The 18,090-nt window shown below is 42.5% G+C and overlaps 2 protein-coding genes and 1 long non-coding RNA gene across 4 annotated transcripts in view; 1 reads left to right on the top strand and 2 right to left on the bottom strand.

Annotated features, from left to right (window-relative positions):
• Positions 1 to 443: 443 nt before the first annotated feature.
• On the bottom strand, positions 444 to 8,373 carry LOC112154652 (sorting nexin-4). The gene is made up of 14 exons (XM_024285766.2): positions 8,215 to 8,373; positions 8,014 to 8,135; positions 7,801 to 7,939; positions 7,554 to 7,703; positions 7,369 to 7,416; positions 7,238 to 7,293; positions 7,091 to 7,163; positions 6,832 to 6,893; positions 5,736 to 5,801; positions 5,564 to 5,653; positions 4,023 to 4,122; positions 2,830 to 2,975; positions 2,652 to 2,766; positions 444 to 1,168 (listed from the first exon to the last, which is right to left on the bottom strand). Exons 1-14 carry the CDS (start codon positions 8,290 to 8,292, stop codon positions 1,121 to 1,123), a joined length of 1,293 nt encoding a protein of 430 aa, XP_024141534.1. The 5' UTR covers positions 8,293 to 8,373; the 3' UTR covers positions 444 to 1,120.
• Positions 8,129 to 9,416, top strand: LOC118598101. The gene is made up of 2 exons (XR_004947202.1): positions 8,129 to 8,327; positions 9,306 to 9,416. It is a non-coding gene; the product is annotated as an uncharacterized LOC118598101 (long non-coding RNA).
• Positions 9,204 to 18,090, bottom strand: part of cog5 (component of oligomeric golgi complex 5) — a 41,816-nt gene continuing 32,929 nt past the window's right edge. For both annotated transcript variants that reach the window (XM_024285740.2, XM_024285748.2), the window contains exons 14-23: positions 17,874 to 18,035; positions 16,448 to 16,547; positions 16,266 to 16,376; positions 16,102 to 16,164; positions 15,907 to 16,010; positions 14,500 to 14,737; positions 14,347 to 14,423; positions 14,132 to 14,258; positions 10,794 to 10,873; positions 9,204 to 9,607 (exon numbers count right to left, since the gene is read on the bottom strand). In XM_024285740.2, the coding sequence (XP_024141508.1) occupies positions 9,490 to 9,607; positions 10,794 to 10,873; positions 14,132 to 14,258; positions 14,347 to 14,423; positions 14,500 to 14,737; positions 15,907 to 16,010; positions 16,102 to 16,164; positions 16,266 to 16,376; positions 16,448 to 16,547; positions 17,874 to 18,035 (1,180 nt within the window). In that variant the 3' untranslated portion in view covers positions 9,204 to 9,489. The remainder of the gene's footprint in view (positions 9,608 to 10,793; positions 10,874 to 14,131; positions 14,259 to 14,346; positions 14,424 to 14,499; positions 14,738 to 15,906; positions 16,011 to 16,101; positions 16,165 to 16,265; positions 16,377 to 16,447; positions 16,548 to 17,873; positions 18,036 to 18,090) is intronic.

The following is an 18,090-nucleotide window of genomic DNA, read 5'->3' as shown; positions in this document are numbered from 1 at the left end:
TTATGATATCAGTCACAGCTCACTTACTTTAAAAGTTTTTGTGTTCTCATTAAGCCTCACCTTCTGTTCAAGAATCAGGTGAAAACCAGAGGATACCTAAAAAGACCGTTAGAGGCTGATACCAGAAAGGAGACATTTTTTTCATGGACTTCCATGTTAAATTTAAACGTTGAAATGTTATTTAATCACAATATATTCAAATGAGCAGAAGTAAATTTTTAATAGCCGTCCAAAAAAGGAAGTAAATCCGGCTGTAGCAAAAGGACATGAGTTTAAATTAACCATCAAGATTAATAAAGAAAATATATCTGAGTTCAAAAGGATAAAAGGTAGCATTAGCAGATTTAACTAAAGCAGGATACAAAAATAAGTATGTTGTAAATGTGGAAAATGTTTTTGCAAGTGAGACATTGAAGAAGCTGAAAAATGAGAGCAAACAGAAATTCAGTTTTCTGCATTTTTATGTTTCTTTTTTTTGTTTCATTTACAGGAGAATAAATAAACACCAGAAATCCTCTGAGCCTGAACCTCAACCCGAGGGTGGGGCTTGTGACCAAACCCACCGAAATTATTATTTTTTCTTTTTTAAACCAAGTTGTGACACTTGCACCACTTGCCCCGGCCTGGGGTGGTTTGCCTTAAAATGTGGAAAGGGTCTGTTCCCAGAAATTGCCTGATGGAGCCTTCAAATTTCTATTTAATTTTAGAAAACAAGTGAAGTATCTCGCGTTGCATTCAAGGAACATCCTGCAGCTAACCAGGTTACCAAGTTAGAGATGTGACCAGTTCTTAGGAGTTTCAATGAAATGAAGGGAGCTCCTTGACCAGATGCAACCTGGGAAATCTCAGAAGGAATCATGAACAAAGCTGAGGGCTAGAAACATCAAATGTCCTCCAACATCAACGTTTCCTGATGTCCAAAATGCACCTTGAACTGGTTTCATTTTCTACTGAATTCTGAGCCACAAACACCTCCAACAGAGATGACCACCAAACCGTCCAGAAGAAGAAGAGGGGACCGTGGCCCTGCTCGCTTCTGACTCGTCTGCTAACAGCAGAGGAATTGAGGAATCAACGTGTTCAGAATCTGGTTTGGAGTGTTCCTTGGAAGAGGAGCTCCTCACATCTTCAGGAAGCTCTCCCTGGTGTTGCTCCAGACTTGTATTCCCTGCAGAGGAAGAAACAGAAGGGAACTAGAAAAGTTGCATTACCTGTGATAACGCTAGTCTGAATGTTTTTAACTGAAAGTAGTCGCTGAAGCTTTTTGCTGAAACTGGTGATGCAATTTACTTTAATTTCTGAAGGGATTTGCTGAAAATGCAAAAGCTGACTGCAAAATGTTAAATCTGGTAAAAGATTGGAAATATTGTTGAAAAACTATGAAACGCTGAAGTTGACCTACATTTCTTAAAAATTTGTATTCGGGATTGCTTAAAAATCCCTAATGCATGCCAATTTTGAAAATTTTTTTTAGTGTGTTGCTAAAATATTAGCTAAACTCCAAATTAGCATAAAAAACCCTCAGTAGTTGCCAGATTAGCCACAAAAAAGCTAGCACATCGCTTAAATACTAGCTAACTCCAAAATAGCCTGAAATTCCTCAGTAAACTAAATTTGTAAAGAAAATCGTTAACCTGGTGCTAAAATAGAAGCAAAAATCTACATTAGCCTATAAGAACCTCAGTAGATAACAAATTAGCCCAAAACGTTAGCATGTTGCTAAACTCCAAATTAGCATAAAACACCTCAGTAGGTGCTAAATTAGCCACAAAAGGTAGTGCAATCGTTAAACTCCAAAATAGCACAAAATAAGTAAACTCAGTAAACTAAATTAGTCAAACATGTTAGCATGTTGCCAAAATAGAAGCTAACATCTAAATTAGCCTGAACCTCAGTAGATAAAAAATTAGTCAAAAATGTTAGCACATTGCTAAAATATTAGCTAAACTCCTAATTGCGATAAAAACCTCAGTAGGTGCCAAATTAGCCAAAAAAAAGCTAGCACATTGCTTAAATACAAGCTAACTCCAAAAAGGCATAAAACTCATGAGTAAACTAAATTAGTTCAAAACTTTAGCCTGTTGCTAAAATAGAAACTAAACTCGAAATTATAGAGTATAAAAACCTCAGTAGATAACAAATTAGCCAAAAACGTCAAAATGTTGCTAAAATATGACCTAAATTCTAAATTGGCCTAAAAAAAACCCTCAAAACTCAAATTTCCTGAAAATGACTATAAAGGATTTAAACATAACCCATAAATATATTTAAAGTCTTGTTGCTAATCTACTTAAAATTTGGAAATTTGAAGACTTTTTCATTACTTTTCTATGGGGCATATTTTGCTCAATATTTCAAAAACTATAAAGTTTATGAAAACCAAAAATACAAGCAGTAATGTTCCGAACGAGCTGAAAGTTTTGATTCCGAGATGAAAGTGTGATTGAGTTTTTACATGCCTAAAACGTACGTGAAGGAGCTGCAGAATCACTATAGTGTGAACGACTAAGCATTCACACTGAAAGCTGAAAGGTTACAGTTTTGTTTGTTCTGTCAGTGGAGTGTCTTGTATCTTTGTGGCAGAGTAAGACCTCGCTGTGTTTTGTGGATCTTTGTTTTTGTGATGGGTGTTTTCCGCTGCTGCTCTGTACCTTCTTGCACATGTTGATCTGCATGGCAGCGTAGCTGAGCAGCGCTTCTCGCAGATCTTTGTCCTTCTCCTCTTTAAAGCGCAGGATGTCCGCCCACGCCTTCTGCACGTGCTCCCTGCAGACAAAGGTGTGAGCCGCAGCTTGTTGATGCTCGGACGCGCCCTCCTCCCAGACTCACTCGCGTTCAGCCGTTTTGACCCTCACGCTGTCCTCCGCCTCTGCGATCAGCTCATCCAGCATGGTGAGGCGCGCCTCCCGCTGCTCCGGGGCCTCCTGCCCAAACAGCTTGTTGGTCACGCCTTTGAAGGAGAACGTGCGCACCATCTGAGGAGGAGACCCACTTCAAACGTTTAGGCAATTAACAATTCCAGCAGATTCTGTCATTGAGAAAAGCAGTTTTGCACCATTATCCAACACTTTACATGTTAGTTATAAGTCGTATATCAGAGCGCTTTTCTCCACGTCAGATTCAGCTGAATGACGTTTATCGTGTGAACAACATCTCCTGTGATCAAGTGTCTGCTGTAGTGCTGCCACAAACGATTATTTTAATGGTCGACTAATCACAGATTATTTTTTCAGATTAGTTGACTAATCGGAAACTTGCACAAACTGGATGTAGAGCACACATCTTAACCATCGTTAGTTTTAAACTAACTAAAAATTAGATATATAGCATTAGCAGCAATAATGCTAGTATGAATCCTTAAGCTAAATTTGGCCGATGAAGATGCTAAAGCTGATAGCTGGCTAAAATATTAGTTATATACCAAATTAGCCTAAAAAAATGAAAATAATGTATGTTAGCCAAAACAGCTAGCCTGTAGCTTAAAAAATAGCTAAACGTCAAAATTCCCTAAAAAAGGAAAAAAAGCCAAAATTAACCAAAAAAGCTAGCATGTAAATATTAGCCTAGCTCCAAAACAGCCTAAACAAGCCTAAATTAGCCTAAACAGCTAGCATGAACCTGAAATATTAGATAAACTTCAAATTAGCCTAAAGAACAAAAAAAGCCCCAATTAGCCAAAATAGCTACCATGCAGCTGAAACATTAGCTAAACTCCAAAATAGCCTAAAAAATGTTAATAAATGCTATAATTTTTTAAAAAGCTAACAGAATGGCATTATAACTTTCAGCTTTACTACAGTCTGACTCAATATAATATAAAGTAACGACTAATCAAATATTAAATTAGTCGTCGACTACTTTAATTGTCAATTAGTCATCGATTAGCCGACTAATCGTGGCTGTCCTAGTCTGCTGACATGTCAAAGACATTGAGGTTCCAGCAGAAGCCCCTTCAACAGATTGACAGATAAAGCTTGATGCTCTAGTCTGGTTTCTAGTCGGCACCATCCTGATCTCTGTACCCCTGTGGCCAACTCGTCCCGCTGCTGCTTCTTAGTGATGAGGTCCTGGGAGGCGGTCTCCAGCTCGAACTGGGTCAGCTCGTGTTTCCTGCACACCGCCCTGCAAGACAGGTCCTGGTGGGTGAGACAGGGTGAAGAAGGCACTGTGATCGAGTCACGGTAAACAAGTCGTGAAAACCAGGTGATGGTAAACAAGTCGTGAAAACCAGGTGAGGGTAAACAAGTCGTGAAAACCAAGTGATGGTAAACAAGTCATGAAAACCAGGTGAGGGTAAACAAGTCGTGAAAACCAGGTGAGGGTAAACAAGTCGTGAAAACCAGGTGAGGGTAAACAAGTCGTGAAAACCAGGTGAGGGTAAACAAGTAGTGACAACTAGTTGATGGTAAACAAGTCATGAAAACCAGGTGAGGGTAAACAAGTCGTGAAAACCAAGTGAGGGTAAAAAAGTCGTGAGAAGCAGGTGATTGTAAACAAGTCGTGAGAACCAGGTAAAGTTAAACAAGTCATGAAAACCAGGTGATGTAAACAAGTCATGACAACCAGGTGATGGTAAACAAGTCATGACAACCAGGTGACGGTAAACAAGTCGTGAAAACCAGGTGACGGTAAAGATGTCGTGACAACCAGGTGATGGTAAACAAGTCGGGACAACCAGGTGATGGTAAACAAGTCATGAAAACCAGATGATGGTAAACAAGTCGTGAGAAGCAGGTGATGGTAAACAAGTCGTGAGAAGCAGGTGATGGTAAACGAGTCATGAACACCAGATGATGGTAAACAAGTCATGAAAACCAGGAGATGGTAAACAAGTCGTGAGAAGCAGGTGATGGTAAACGAGTCGTGAAAACCAGGTGAGGGTAAACAAGTCATGAAAACCAGATGATGGTAAACAAGTCATGAAAACCAGATGATGGTAAACAAGTCATGAAAACCAGGTGATGGTAAACAAGTCGTGAAAACCAGGTGAGGGTAAACAAGTCGTAAGAAGCAGGTGATGGTAAACAAGTCCTGAAAACCAGGTGATGGTAAACAAGTCGTGACAACCAGGTGATGGTAAACAAGTCACAGTAACTAATGTGCCAATCAAGTCATGACAAACTGATTAGTCTAAATCAGGGATTTATCGTTATTGAATAACTTTCAGATATCCAAGTCCTACTCATGACCTGGTTCAGATGTGCCCAGCCATATCAAAGTAGGGTCTGTTGGAAGACATGCAGGAATGCGGCCCTTGAGGCCTGGAGTTGCCCATTCCTGATCTAAATCAGGTCTCCAAATCCAGGTCTCGAGGGCCGGTCTCCTACATGTTTTCAGGCCGATCTCCCATTGAAGCTCCTTATTGGCTAAACACACCTGATCCAGGAAATCAGCACCAGATAAGGCAGGATTTTGGAGAACCAGCAGAAGGTCAGCCCTCGAGGACTAGAGTTAGAGATCCCTGGTCTAAATGATTGATGGCGATTAAACCCCGGTAGGAGAGTAGCGGTGGACACAAACATGTCATGATGAATGAGTATTAGTATAAGAGTCGTGCTGTTACCTCAGGGCCTCAGCGTAGCACAAATACTCCTTCAGCTGGTCTGCATAATGCTCCTCCTCCTCCAGGATCTCATCTATGGATGCAGCATATCTGCAGGAATATGAACAAAAGTAAAAATAAGCTCCAACACGAGAAATGCCGTCAATCTGATGAAGAAGCAGTTTGTGCTCACGAGTCCATGTGATGGCCGGCGCTCTGTAGTCCATCTCCCATCACCTTCTCCACGCCGCTCCACTCACTGCAGCATTTCATCAACCATCAGTCTCACTCTGATTCAAGTCTTCAGATCACATGTGTCAAAGTCAAGGCCCGGGGGCCGGATCCGGCCCTCCAGATCCTTTTATTTTATTGTTATTAACGACCCGTTGTAAAACATGTTTTTGAGGAGATTAAAATATTTTAAGTATTTTAAGGTTTAAGTTGATTTATTCTGGAATAATATTCCTATCTTTTTGTTATTCATAGTAATGTTAAAAAGTTACAATTTTAAAGTTTAAAAAATTAGCATTTTGCTAGCTTTTTAGACTATTTTGGCATTTGCTAAGATTTTTGTATTCCATTTTGGAGCTTAGCTAATATTACAACTATATGGTAGCTGTTTTGGCTATTTTTGTTTGCTCTTTTTTTGGGGGTGTCTTTTTTTAGGCTATTTTGGACTTTAGCTAATATTTCCGCTATTTGCTAGCTGTTTTGGCTAATTTAGGTTTGTCTTAAGATTTTTCGGCTCTTTTGGACTTAGGCTATTTTTTCATGCTAGCTCCTCTTTTTTTTTGGCTAATTTAGACTTTTTTCAGTTTTTATGAAATTTTAAGTTTAGCTATTTTTTAAGCGGTATGCTAGCTGTTTTGGCCAATCTACGTTTTTTTAAAGGCTAATTTAGCATTTAGGTAATATTTTAGCTGGCTAATAGCTTCAGCGTTTTTTAGCTATTAACTTTAGCGTTTTCATGTATCAGCTTCCACCTTTTTGGCCATAAATTTCAGCTTTTTCAGCTATCAGCACTAGCATCAATGATGGCCAAATTTAGCTTACAGCATTCACACTAGCATTATTGTAGTTAATGCTATATGTCTAACTTGTAATTATGTTAAAAGTTACGGTTTTAAAGTTTTAAAATGTAGTTTAAATAAATATTTATCCTGCTCGGCCCGCGACCTAAGGTGTGTTTTGGATTTTGGCCTCCTGTGCGATTGACTTTGACACCCCTGATTTAAATCAACAAGAATCAAATTCATTCCAGAACCAAGTCTGAATGTTTGTAGACTGACCTGAAGACTCTGCCGTAGTTCCCATGGACTTTGTAGACTGCGTAGACTCTGTCTGCAACCCTCTGATACACAAACACACACCGTCTTTCAGACCCTCACCCTGGTATCATACTGGGACTGTTATTCAGTTTGAAGGCTGCCTAACAACGGACTACATGATTGGGCAAAAATAATTCAAGCTGATCTTAGTGCTGCCCCACCACGGAACCTTTCAGGATCCTATTCTGGAAATAACATGCTTGAGTGGAGCAGGACTTACAGCTCGCGCTCGGAGCAGCTGAGACGTGTGACTCTGCAGCTCCTCGCTGTACTGCTTCATGTCTATGAAGCACCTGACAGGAAAAAAAAACAGATCAGGGAATCCACGCCTTCATCCTGGCTTCACCATGCAGGCAGTCCAACTCACTTCTGTGGACTCCTGACCCTGAAGGTGGCTCCAAACGCTCTCAGTCTGGAGTCGGCCTGCAGAAAAACAGAAGCAAGTTTTGTCAGTTCAAATGTAGCTGAAATCTTCCACAGAGGGGCGGTGTTCACTACCTTATCCTGAAATCCTGTCTCATACACGGCTTCTTTCCAGCAAGGTTCCTTTAAAAAACGACATTAGGGAGAGATATCACAGACATGCAAAAACTAACAGATAACCTCTGACCTTTCTCACTACAATTAGTAAGGCCTGAAGTGGGAATTGGATTCTGCTCCAGAACACTGATCCGGTTCTGTACCTCAGTGAGGAAGCGATACAGAATCTTGTCGTTGGAGAGTCCTGGATGAGAAGCTACACGCAGCAGGAAGTTCTCCAGCCCGATCCGGCGCCGCTCCACAAAATCCGGGTCCATGTTGTCCGCTGACAGCTTGTGCCACACAAACTCTGCCTGCATGGAGGAGGAACAGGTTCTGCCCAGATGGTCTCAGAACAATGGAGGTCTGAACATCAGAGGATGGATCAGACTGGAGGACGGAACCACTCACCCTCTTCTCGGGCAGAGGAGGAGCCACGAAGAACGGGTAGGTCAGGATCAGGTAGGCCCTGAGGAGCTCGAACTCGCTGTATCTCCTCCACACGGAGTCGGGAGGCTGCGCGCGGCCCTCCGCAGCTGCATCCGCGGGTCTGCCGCGCGGACAGGTGCGTTACAGGCTGCAGGGACCCCCGCGCGCGCGCATGCTCCCAGCAGAGGGGCTCACCTGGTCTCGATCAGGTAGACCGTGAACGTCTCCTGCATGCCGATGGCGTTCTTCCCGCTCCGCTTCTCGGCCTCGGCCACGCAGATCTCCATCCGGCGCAGCAGGTTCGAGTCCCGCTCCACCTGAGAGCAGAGGAGAGAGAGGGAGCGCGTTCACGCGGCGAGCAGGCGACCCGCCTCACATGACGCACGCGCCACACACCGTCAAGCTGCTGGAGGTCCCGTCCGCGGACTCCCCGTCGGACGCCGCCGCCTCATCCTTCCCGTTCTCCGCCATCATCCCGGTTCCTGCTGCGCCGCGCACGCGGCGTTACGGTAATCCGGCTGCGCTACGTCAAAACCATCGAGATGAGGACGGATCCACGTCAGGTGGATTAGAAAGATGCTCTTTAAGCGTTACTCCCCTAATCTATAAAAAAAACCGTTTTAACCAGTGACTTGAGACTTTAGTTTAGGATGGAGAATTTTGCTTTCCAAAGCTGAAAGGATTTCTCTGTTTCTGCACTTTGACAATCAGACTCTTAAATCTATGGACCAAATCTTACTAAATCTCATCTGGAAGAATTCTATTATTGTCTCTGCTGATGACGTCATCTAGATCAGCACCTCTCTAGAGCTAAAAACCGCTCTGGACATTTACAGTGAAGAAGCAAAGATGTTTGGACAGAAACTACATTTTTGAAAGGTGTTGATGGTCCAGATCCACCGCCCCAGCTCGTCCAGTACTTCATGGCGCCTGTGAAGAGTCCTGCCTTGTTGCACAGCGCCACACCAGCTGATTCGACTGTGTTGAGTCAGTCATTCTCATTGACAGTATCTGAGAACTGGACCGAGTGAGTGTGATGTCATCCATTGGTTTAGTTCTGGCTCCAACCAAATGAAGTCAATTCATTCAACATTTTTCATGATATGGATGTTGCCATGTTGGAGCCAGACGTCATCAGTAAGCAGTGACTGGTTCCAGTCGGTCTGTCATTGTTTCTATAGAAACCACTCTCACCAATCAGGAGTGAGCTTGTTGGAAGGCCACACCCCTCCTACTAGAAAGTGTGCTCAGGAGAATCTTACATAAAGCTGAAAACCTTCAGTTCCAAAGAGCTGAACAGACTTTTGGAAACATTTGACCCAAGAATGAAGTTTGGTTTCTGAATATCTTTGTGGTATGTTCAGTGAATGGATCAGAACCAGAAATCCCCAAAGTCATAACTTTATTCTGTTTGTTTATACAGTTTGGATTTATTGTCCTTCATTGTCAACCCGACCCCTGACCCCCGATCCGTGTCCTGTCTGCAGGCCGAGTGTGAGCTGGCTCTGTCCAGGAAAACGTCTGAGTGGAAACCAGTGGAAGAAACCCAGCGTGACCTCTGTAACCATGTCAGAAATAAAGAGCTGTCCTTCAAACAAGTCAGCAGTGATCCGTGTCAGCATTCCTGCAGCGCCATGCCTCCACGCCCCAAACTGAAGCTGCTTCCCAACATCAGGCCTCTGGTCCGCTGGTGGCTCTTTGCAGAACCTGGAGCATGATGGGATAAACGGGGGCAAACTCCTTCCCCTGCCGGGCTCTGACTGACTGCACGTAGGCCTCCAGGGAGCCCCTGAGGAGACATGAGGGTCAGACAAAGAGGTCCAGTTTTAGCTCGTGCAGAACCTTCAAGATAAGAGAAGAAGCTTCAGCCCTGATGGACAAAATGGACTTCAGTTGATTTCATTCAGCCAATCATCCTCCCTACATTTGGGAATTACTTAAACCTTCAGTCCCACTCCCTACGATCAAATGATTTTTAGGATTTTTTTTAATTTTAGGTTTCTATGTATTGCTAAGATATAACAGTGTTTTAAATGCTTTACTGTCTCAATGTTTTATTGTCTTAATGTTTAAAGAAATGTGGCTGCCTGTTGGTCAGGACTCCCTTGCAAAAGAGGTTTGAAATCTCAATGGAATTATCCTGGTTAAATAAAGGTCAATAAAATAAAATAAATATAAATCAACCAGCTGCCTTTGGCGTGGACCAAAAAGTGCAGTGTGAAAGTGCATGGCAGCTCTGACTGACCCTGAAGGAGAGTGATGAGAGTTTAGATCAGGGGGTCAAACTCAATCGCACAAGAGGCTGAAATTCAAAACATAGCTTAGGTCAAACAGGATAAACATTAACTGAAGACTCTACATTTTTAAACTTTAAAAACATAACGTTTTAACATAATTATGAACTAGATATATAGCATTTAGGGCTGTGAAGATTTGTCGACTATTAAAATATTCGAAAACTAATTTAAAAGTCGATTACTTCATATTATATGTAGTAAAGTTGAAAGTTATAACGGCATTATGCTAGCTTTTTGGAATATTTTGGAATTTAGCTAATATTTCAGCTACATGCTAACTGTCCAAAAAGCTAGCAGAATGCTAACTTTTAAAACCGTAACTTTTTAACATAATTATGAATAATAAAAAGGCAGGAATATTATTCCAGAATAAATCAACTTAAACCTTAAATAACTTTCAATATTTTACTCTCCATAAAAATATATTTAGTCAAAATTACAAGTTTGAAATAAGCCTCGACTTTGATACATGCGGTTTAGAGGTTCAGGTGTGACCCTAACTTTTCTGTGGAAGCCATTCAGACCTGACCTCTTCAGATAGAGTAGATAACTGAAAACATCAACTTTGAAGCTCATGCTCCTCTCAGAAGTAGGAAACTTGAGAGGTGAGAAGATCTGTCACCACAGAGAGGAAGCAAGTCCCAACAGGGACTGTGCAAGAGTGTCAGACATGATCACCTGATGAGGCTGAGACGGTCTCTCTCAGAGGGGTGGTCGTCCAGCCACTGGGAGTAACGAGCGACGGACCACTCTGCTCTCTGTGGAGGACAGGGCTGAAGGTGAGAGCATGGAGTTTCAACTAAACCAGCAGTTTATCAGGTTTAGATTTGATTCAACACGTTGATCACCTGCTGTTACAACACATGCTTCGTTAGTGACCTTAAGCTGAGAACTAACTGGTGGAACTGGTGAACACTTACTAGGTACGTCAGTAACATCAGCAGACTCCACTTCCATCTGTACCAGGAATTTTAGAGTCATACTGACTAAAAGACTACATTTATGTCTTTGGATTTGTTTCATTTCATTTTTCACCAGATTCCTTTACTGAATAGCATTGGATTTAATAAAGCCTTCACAGATAGTCTTTGGTTATGCACGGTCAGTAACAATCCACCTTCCTAACGATGGCAGCATCACCTGTATGACACTAGGGCTGCCACGATTATTCGACTAATCGACGACTAATCGACTATTAAAATATTCGACAACTATTTTGGTCGTCGAAGCGTCGTTTTTTTGTTTGTTTTTTTCCTTGTTTTGATCTTAAAACTACGGTTCGCGCCTTCTAATGCGGGGGTCTTCCATTTTCTTTGTCACACAGTTGCATTGGTGCTAATCCGGTCAGCAATGACGTCACAGGAAGTTCTCGGTAGGCTCATAACAATAGCTCGCTCGAAAATGTGGGAAACATAAGGAAAATAAAAGAGGGAAAAGTGTCAAATGTAATTTCAAGACAGAACTCGTGTTCCATGAGAGCACTATGGCGATAAATGATCACCTGAAGATGAAGCATGTTGAGACGGAGTTTGATCACGCTGAACAGAGAGCTTCGTCTAGCTAAGCTAACATCGGCGCTAACACAGCTAGCGCTGCCGCGGCTGTCATTACTGTTTGGAGATGAACCAGAAGATCTGCAGCAGATCCGTGTCTACGGCGCTTCTGTCTGCATAGTGAAGGTTTTAGAATCTGCTCTCTTCTAACCAAACGCCGCGAGGACGGCGCGGATAACGAGTTTACACTGGAAATGAACCGCTCGTCCAAGGCTTCATTTATATTCCGCGCCGGGATCACGTCGTCCGGTTCGAAGAGCGGATTATGAAACATTCACCGCAGACAGAGAGGCTGTGTGTCGGTACGGATCTGCCGCGGAGTTATGGAAGGATTTAAAACTATGAGTCCCAGAAGTGAAGGAGCTCACCTAAAAGTCCAGAGCTAAGTTTACAAGTGTAGCATTACATTATCTGCATTAAGCTACAAGTAAATGTAACTTAAAGTCACAAAACAACAACAAACAGCAAAACAACCACGACACTAAAGAAGTAACACAGATTTATGGGTTCTCCACCAAACTGAAAATATGAAGTATCAGTCTGCGCATGTGCAGTGGATGTAGGTAGTGACAGAATGAAAGTACTGATGTACATTCTAACATCTCCTGCTTTTCTCTCTTTTAAAAAATATAATTTTCTCCATTTTTATTTATTTTCTGTTTATCTGGACATCCTCAGGTTTTATATGTATAGGAATATCTTCAGTTCAAAATGTTATTAGTGTTTTGCTTTAATAAATGGACCTCAGTCAGCAAATATTTTGAGTGTGTTTATATCTGCAAATAGCTTTTAAAATACTTTGTACATGTTTTATTAAATATATGTTTTAAAGCTTTAAAAAAGAATTGCAGAGTTTTAAAGAGTTTTCTGTTGTTTATTCGGATTGCATTATTTGATTTAAGTCTTGTTTTAATGCCAGAAACAAATGAAGGACAAAACCTGCATGATTCATTAAAAGATTAATAAACTATTGTCTTTATTTTAGATAGAATATAGCTTACAGACCTCAAGTTTAAGGATAATAATGGTTAAGATGAGTGTTTTACATCCAGTCGCCGCACGAACCGATTAGTCGACTAATCGAAAAAAATAGTCGGAGAATAGTCGACTATTGAAATAATCGTTTGTGGCAGCCCTATACGACACAAGAGTGTAACTTTTGTTAGCATTAGAAATACTTCACATTAAACTTTTCATGACGTCCCTTGAAGTGGTCGTACGAGTCTCAAAGGAACTGAAAGACACACCTGTGCTCTTCTAAGATGCAGCCACTTCTCTCTACGACCCGGACAACCCAAAAACCGTACGGGTCGACCCCTATACGGGTGCATGCGACTAAGAAAACAGGTCTGTATGACAGACTTCAACAGGGGACCCCAAACCTTTTCTAATGAGGGCCAAATAACTGTTTTCTTCACTGATGTGGGGGCGGGGTCGGTTTGTAGGCTAACAGAAAAAGTGTAACAATCATAGCCTAAATATAAACATTTACAGTTTTCCAGAAAGCCATACATAGCAAAATTTTAAATAATTTCTGTAATCTTCAAAAAAATTATATTAAAACATTTTAAAAGCTAGATATATAGCATTACCTGTGATAATGCTAATGTGAATGCTGTACACTGAATGTGGCTGCTGAACATGCTAGTGCTGATAGCTGAAGATGCTGAAATTGATGACTAAAAACTGAAGCTAACAGCTGAAATGGCTGAAGCAGATCGCTAGCTAAAATATTAGCAAGATGCCAAATTGGTAAGAAAAACTGAAAAAAACCCAAGTTAGCAAAGAAGAACTAGCATGTGGCTGAAATTTTAGCTGATCTCCAAATTAGCCTAAAAAATTGAGAAAAAGCCTAAATTAGCAAAATCAGCTAGCGTGTAGCTGAAATATTAGCTAAATGTCAAATTAGCCTAAAACGGATAAAATCTTTAACTTAGCCAAAACAGCTATCATGTAGTTGAAATATAAGCTAAAGGCCAAATTAGCCTAAACACTGATAAAAGCCTAAATTAGCAAAATCAGCTAGCGTGTAGCTGAAATATTAGCTAAATATCAAATTAGCCTAAAAACTGGTAAAATGCTTATTTTAGCCAAAACAGCTAAATTTTTTGGCTAAAATAAGGCTAGGATAAGGCTAAAATATTAACTCCAAATTATCCAAAAAAACAGAAAAAAGCCAAATTTGGTCAAAACAGCTAGCATGTAGCTGAAATATTTTAGCTAAATACCAAATTAGCCTCAAAAATGGTAAAATGTGAATCACTATTAAAAATATAAATATTCTATCCTGTCCCGTCATAGTTCAGACTGCAGAGGGGTGGAATAAAAAGTCCCGTTTTATGTGGGATCTGCATTTCTGATATTGTGTGGGGGGCCGGACCACATGTGGAGGCGGGCCGTAGTGTGGGACTCCTGCACTACACTCCTGTGCCTCTAAGTCTGCATGTGCGTGAGTATACTGGCCTGGTGGGGTGACTTGAGCTCAGGGGGGGCTCTGGAGAACAAGAAGTGGAGCAGGGTGCTGAAGGGGATCAGGTCTCCCACAGCTGGACTGCTGGCAATCAGCTCGCTGGTCTGAAACAGGAAAGGCCTGAAAGCAAACAGACATGCTGGGAATAAAGGCTGGATCAGTGCGGGGGGGTTCTTTCATTTGTTCTTCAAAGAAAATAATAAAACACCTGAAGGAGCGGAGCATCCTGTAGGACTTCCCCAGATCAGACACCCTCCTGCACAGCGGAGCCACGGCCATCTCCATCTGAATCACAGACACAGGCAGCGTGAGCACCCAGGGGGCGGAGCTCTGCCTCCACCTGCTGGTGATGGCGCCTCACCTGTGCAAAATCAGCAGCCAGCCTCATTTTGCCGCCCTCCCCTAGCGGGCGCAGCAGGCTGGCGTGGCGGACAAACAGTTGGATGGCTCTCTGGGCGATGGCCTCGGTCTTCTCATAGATGAAGTCTGCACACTGGAAGTGTCTGAAGTAGTCGGCCATCACCCTGCTGATGAAGCCCTGCAGCTCCTTCATGTAGAGGGAACATGGGACATCCGGCTTATCCGGGCTGGACACGGGCCTGGATCACAAAGACAAACCCAGAATGTCAAAATGTCACGAAAGGAAAAATAAATTCATTCAAAACATCAGTGTCCAAGCAGGTTTGGATCAATTCTGTCATGAAGGAGTTCACTGTAGTAAAAATAACACAAGAATAAAAGAGAGGACTTCAGAACACTTTACAGCAGAGGGGTCCAAAACCAGGTCTGAAGGGCTGATATTCTATTATCATTCGATATGCTAATGTCCCACCTGCTGCTGATCTGATGGGCCTCATTTCTACTTAAAATTCATTAGAAACATCCCCCCCATGAACTACCATCTTAACGTGGTGAAGGGGCTCAAGTGATCTCAGGAACTATGTTATCTGGGGCTTCTGCCCCTGGTAGGGTCTCCCATAGGAGACAGGTCCTGGGTGACGAACCAGACTAAGAGCGGTTCAGAACCCCTTTATAAGAAGTTCAACCAACAATCAAGTTACGTCACCCAGATTGGGGTCACCGGAGTCCCACCCTGGAGCCAGGACTGGAATTGGGCTCTTAGAAGAGCGCCTGGTGGCTGAGGCTTCTCCTACGGGCCCCGGTCGGGTCGAGCCCGAAGAAGCAACGTGGCATCACTCTCCAGTGGGCCCACCACCTACAGGAGAACTCAGAAGGGGCCGGTGCAATGTGGTTTCCATGGCAGTCGAAGGCCCAAACCTCTATCATGGAACTTGATTTTTGGGACATGGAACGTCACCTCTCTGGGAAAGAAGGAGCCTGAGCTTGTGCGGTGGAGGGTGTGAGGTACCGTCAGATATAGTTGGGCTCACCTCTGACACTCAGTCCCTCGAGAGAGGCTGAACTCTACCATGCTGGAGTTTCCCATGGTGAGAGGCGGCGGGCCGGGGTGGGCTTACTCACAAGTCCCCACCAACTCAACCGCAAAGTTTTGGGGTTCACACCAGTTGAGGAAAGAAGTCATGTCTCTTTGCCTTCGGGTGGGAGACTGTGGTTTCGGTCCATGGGCCAAACAACAATTCGGAGTACCTGGTCTTCTTGGTATATCTTGGAACGCTACTGGAAAGAGCCCTAAGTGCTCCCGGATGAGCAGAAGTAGATGGATGGTCGGAAACTTGACCTGATCTTTGACTGAAACTATCAAAGTGTGTCTGAAGTTTGTGTGAAAGTCTGATGGGAGGTTTCTGACCCTGAGAAGTCTTCCTGGTGAAGGGTAAAGATGATGGCTTCAATGGAGTCGCTCACAGACTGCAGCAGAGGTCCCAGCGCACTGCCCATCAGGGAGTGCACGGCCTAAGACACACACCAGAACGGTGGAAGGACATGTGATAGACCATCACCATATCTAGCACAAATATAAGAGGTCTCTGAACACACACGTTACCTGCAGAGAGGAAGAGAGGGCCTCCACTGCAGCCGGCGGACATGAGACCAAACCGGAGATGATCTGTTCAAACACAGGACAGTCAACATGACAATCACACATACCGTCTCTGACAAGTTTCAGAGACTTGTCTTTATCCAGAGGTGATCAAGACTTTCTGATACCTTCAGGACGCCCTGTTGCAGGCGGTACAAGGAGTTCACCATGGCAACGTTCCTCCTCTGAACCTCTGTTAACGGACCGATCACCTGACTGGCATCGCCCTGAGTGCACAGCTGTGGACAGAGGCGGGGTCAGGTCAGGAAGTGTGCAGAGAGAGGCTGAGAAGACACTCAGATGTACGCACCAGCTGCTCAGACTTCACGCAGAAGAGCTGCACAGTCTTGGCGGCGTTCTTGGCCACAGAGATGGACAGAAGTGGATCCACTGCAGCTACATTCAGCTCGCTGCAGAGAAACACACCGTGAAAGAATCAACACACAAACTGAGACTGTTCCTGCTACAGCAATGCTTTCACAACCATCAGATGTCCAACCCTGAACCAGATCTAGAACTATCTTGTCCCCTGATCCAGAGAACACAAAGAACCACATTCCAGCCAAAAATGTTCTGCTGACCCAGACAGTCCAGAAGTTTTGACTCAAATGTGCAGGAATGCTGGGAATTTCAAACTTCCAGGATTTCTGCTTCTTCAGATTCACTCTAAGGTTGTGTTGTCTCTTCCTAAAGCACAGAAATGAGGTCATTTCCTCCCTTTGGTCTGTGGAAAATCTGTCTCCAATCAGGATTTGACCAGGTCAACCCGGTTTTTTATCCAGGGCTGCCACGATTAGTCGACTAATCAACTATTAAAATAGTCTTCGACTAATTTAATAGTCGATTAGTCGTTACTTTGTATTGTATGAAGTCAGAGTGTAGTAAAGTTGAATCTTATAATGGTTTTATTCTAGCTTTTTGGACTATTTTGGCATTTACTGGGTTTTTTAGGCTAATTTGGAGCTTAGCTAACATTCCAGCTACATGCTTGTTATATTGGCTAATTTAAGATTTTTTTGTTTGTTTTTTTAGGCTATTTAAAGTTTAGCTAATAGTTCAGTTATATGCTAGCTGCTTTGGCTAGCTTAAGTTTTTTTTTGCTTGTTTTTGAGGTCGTTTCGGAAAGTGGCTATTTTAGCTACAGGCTACCTGTTTTGGCTAATTTTGGAATTTTTTTTGTTTGTTTTTTTAGGCTATTTTAGAGTTTAGCTAATAGTTCAGCTATAAGCTAATTTAGGATTTTTTTTTTGTTTTTTAAGCTAATTTTTAATTTGGCTAATATTTTAGCTGCATGCATGCTTTATTTAGGCTAATTTAGGCTTTTTTGTTTTTTTGACCATTTTGGAGTTTTGCTGATATTTCAGCCATATGGTAGCTGTTTATGATAACTTGGACTTTTTTTTATTCTTTATGCTAATTTGTCATTTAACTAATATTTCAGCTGGTTATCAGCTTCAGTGATTTTAGCTATTAATTTCAGCAGCCAAATTCAGCTTACAGCATTCACACTAGAATCGTCCCAGATAATGCTAGTGTGAATATATCTAGTTTATAGTTAGTTTAAAGCTAATGATGATTAAGATGTGTTTTACACCCACTTTGCATATTACCTGATTAGTCGACTAATCAAAAATAATAATCGGTGATTAGTCGACTATTCAATGAATCGTTTGTGGCAGCACTATTTTGATCATATTTCATTTCACTCACTCAGGACAGTCTTGAACTGAACCTACCTGCTGATGGTCTTGATGATGCCGTCCAGCTCGTCGTTGGAGGGGGGGCTGCGCTCCCCCATAGGAAACACGAGGTTGATGGGGTCGAACAGGCGAGACAGGGACTTGGAGAGGTAAGCAGCCTCATAATCCTGCAGGGAATCTTTCAGAGCTTTCTCCGGGCTGCACAAGAAAACAGAAGGAGAAACATATTTAGAAGAATCTTCATCTCATTTGT

The sequence above is a fragment of the Oryzias melastigma genome, linkage group LG23, assembly GCF_002922805.2.
Source record: "Oryzias melastigma strain HK-1 linkage group LG23, ASM292280v2, whole genome shotgun sequence".
Classification (NCBI taxonomy): domain Eukaryota; kingdom Metazoa; phylum Chordata; class Actinopteri; order Beloniformes; family Adrianichthyidae; genus Oryzias; species Oryzias melastigma.
Note: the sequence above shows the minus strand (reverse complement) of the source record. Positions and strands in the feature narration are given on the sequence as shown.

Excerpts from the sequence above, each read along its gene's own strand:
- LOC112154652 (XM_024285766.2), bottom strand. The coding sequence starts at position 8,292 with ATGATGGCGGAGAACGGGAAGGATGAGGCGGCGGCGTCCGACGGGGAG. Across the intron at positions 2,976-4,022 it reads GGGACGAGTTGGCCACAGGG|ATGGTGCGCACGTTCTCCTT; the intron begins GTACAGAGATCA and ends TCTCCTCCTCAG. Across the intron at positions 1,169-2,651 it reads AGATCAACATGTGCAAGAAG|GGAATACAAGTCTGGAGCAA; the intron begins GTACAGAGCAGC and ends CTTCCTCTGCAG.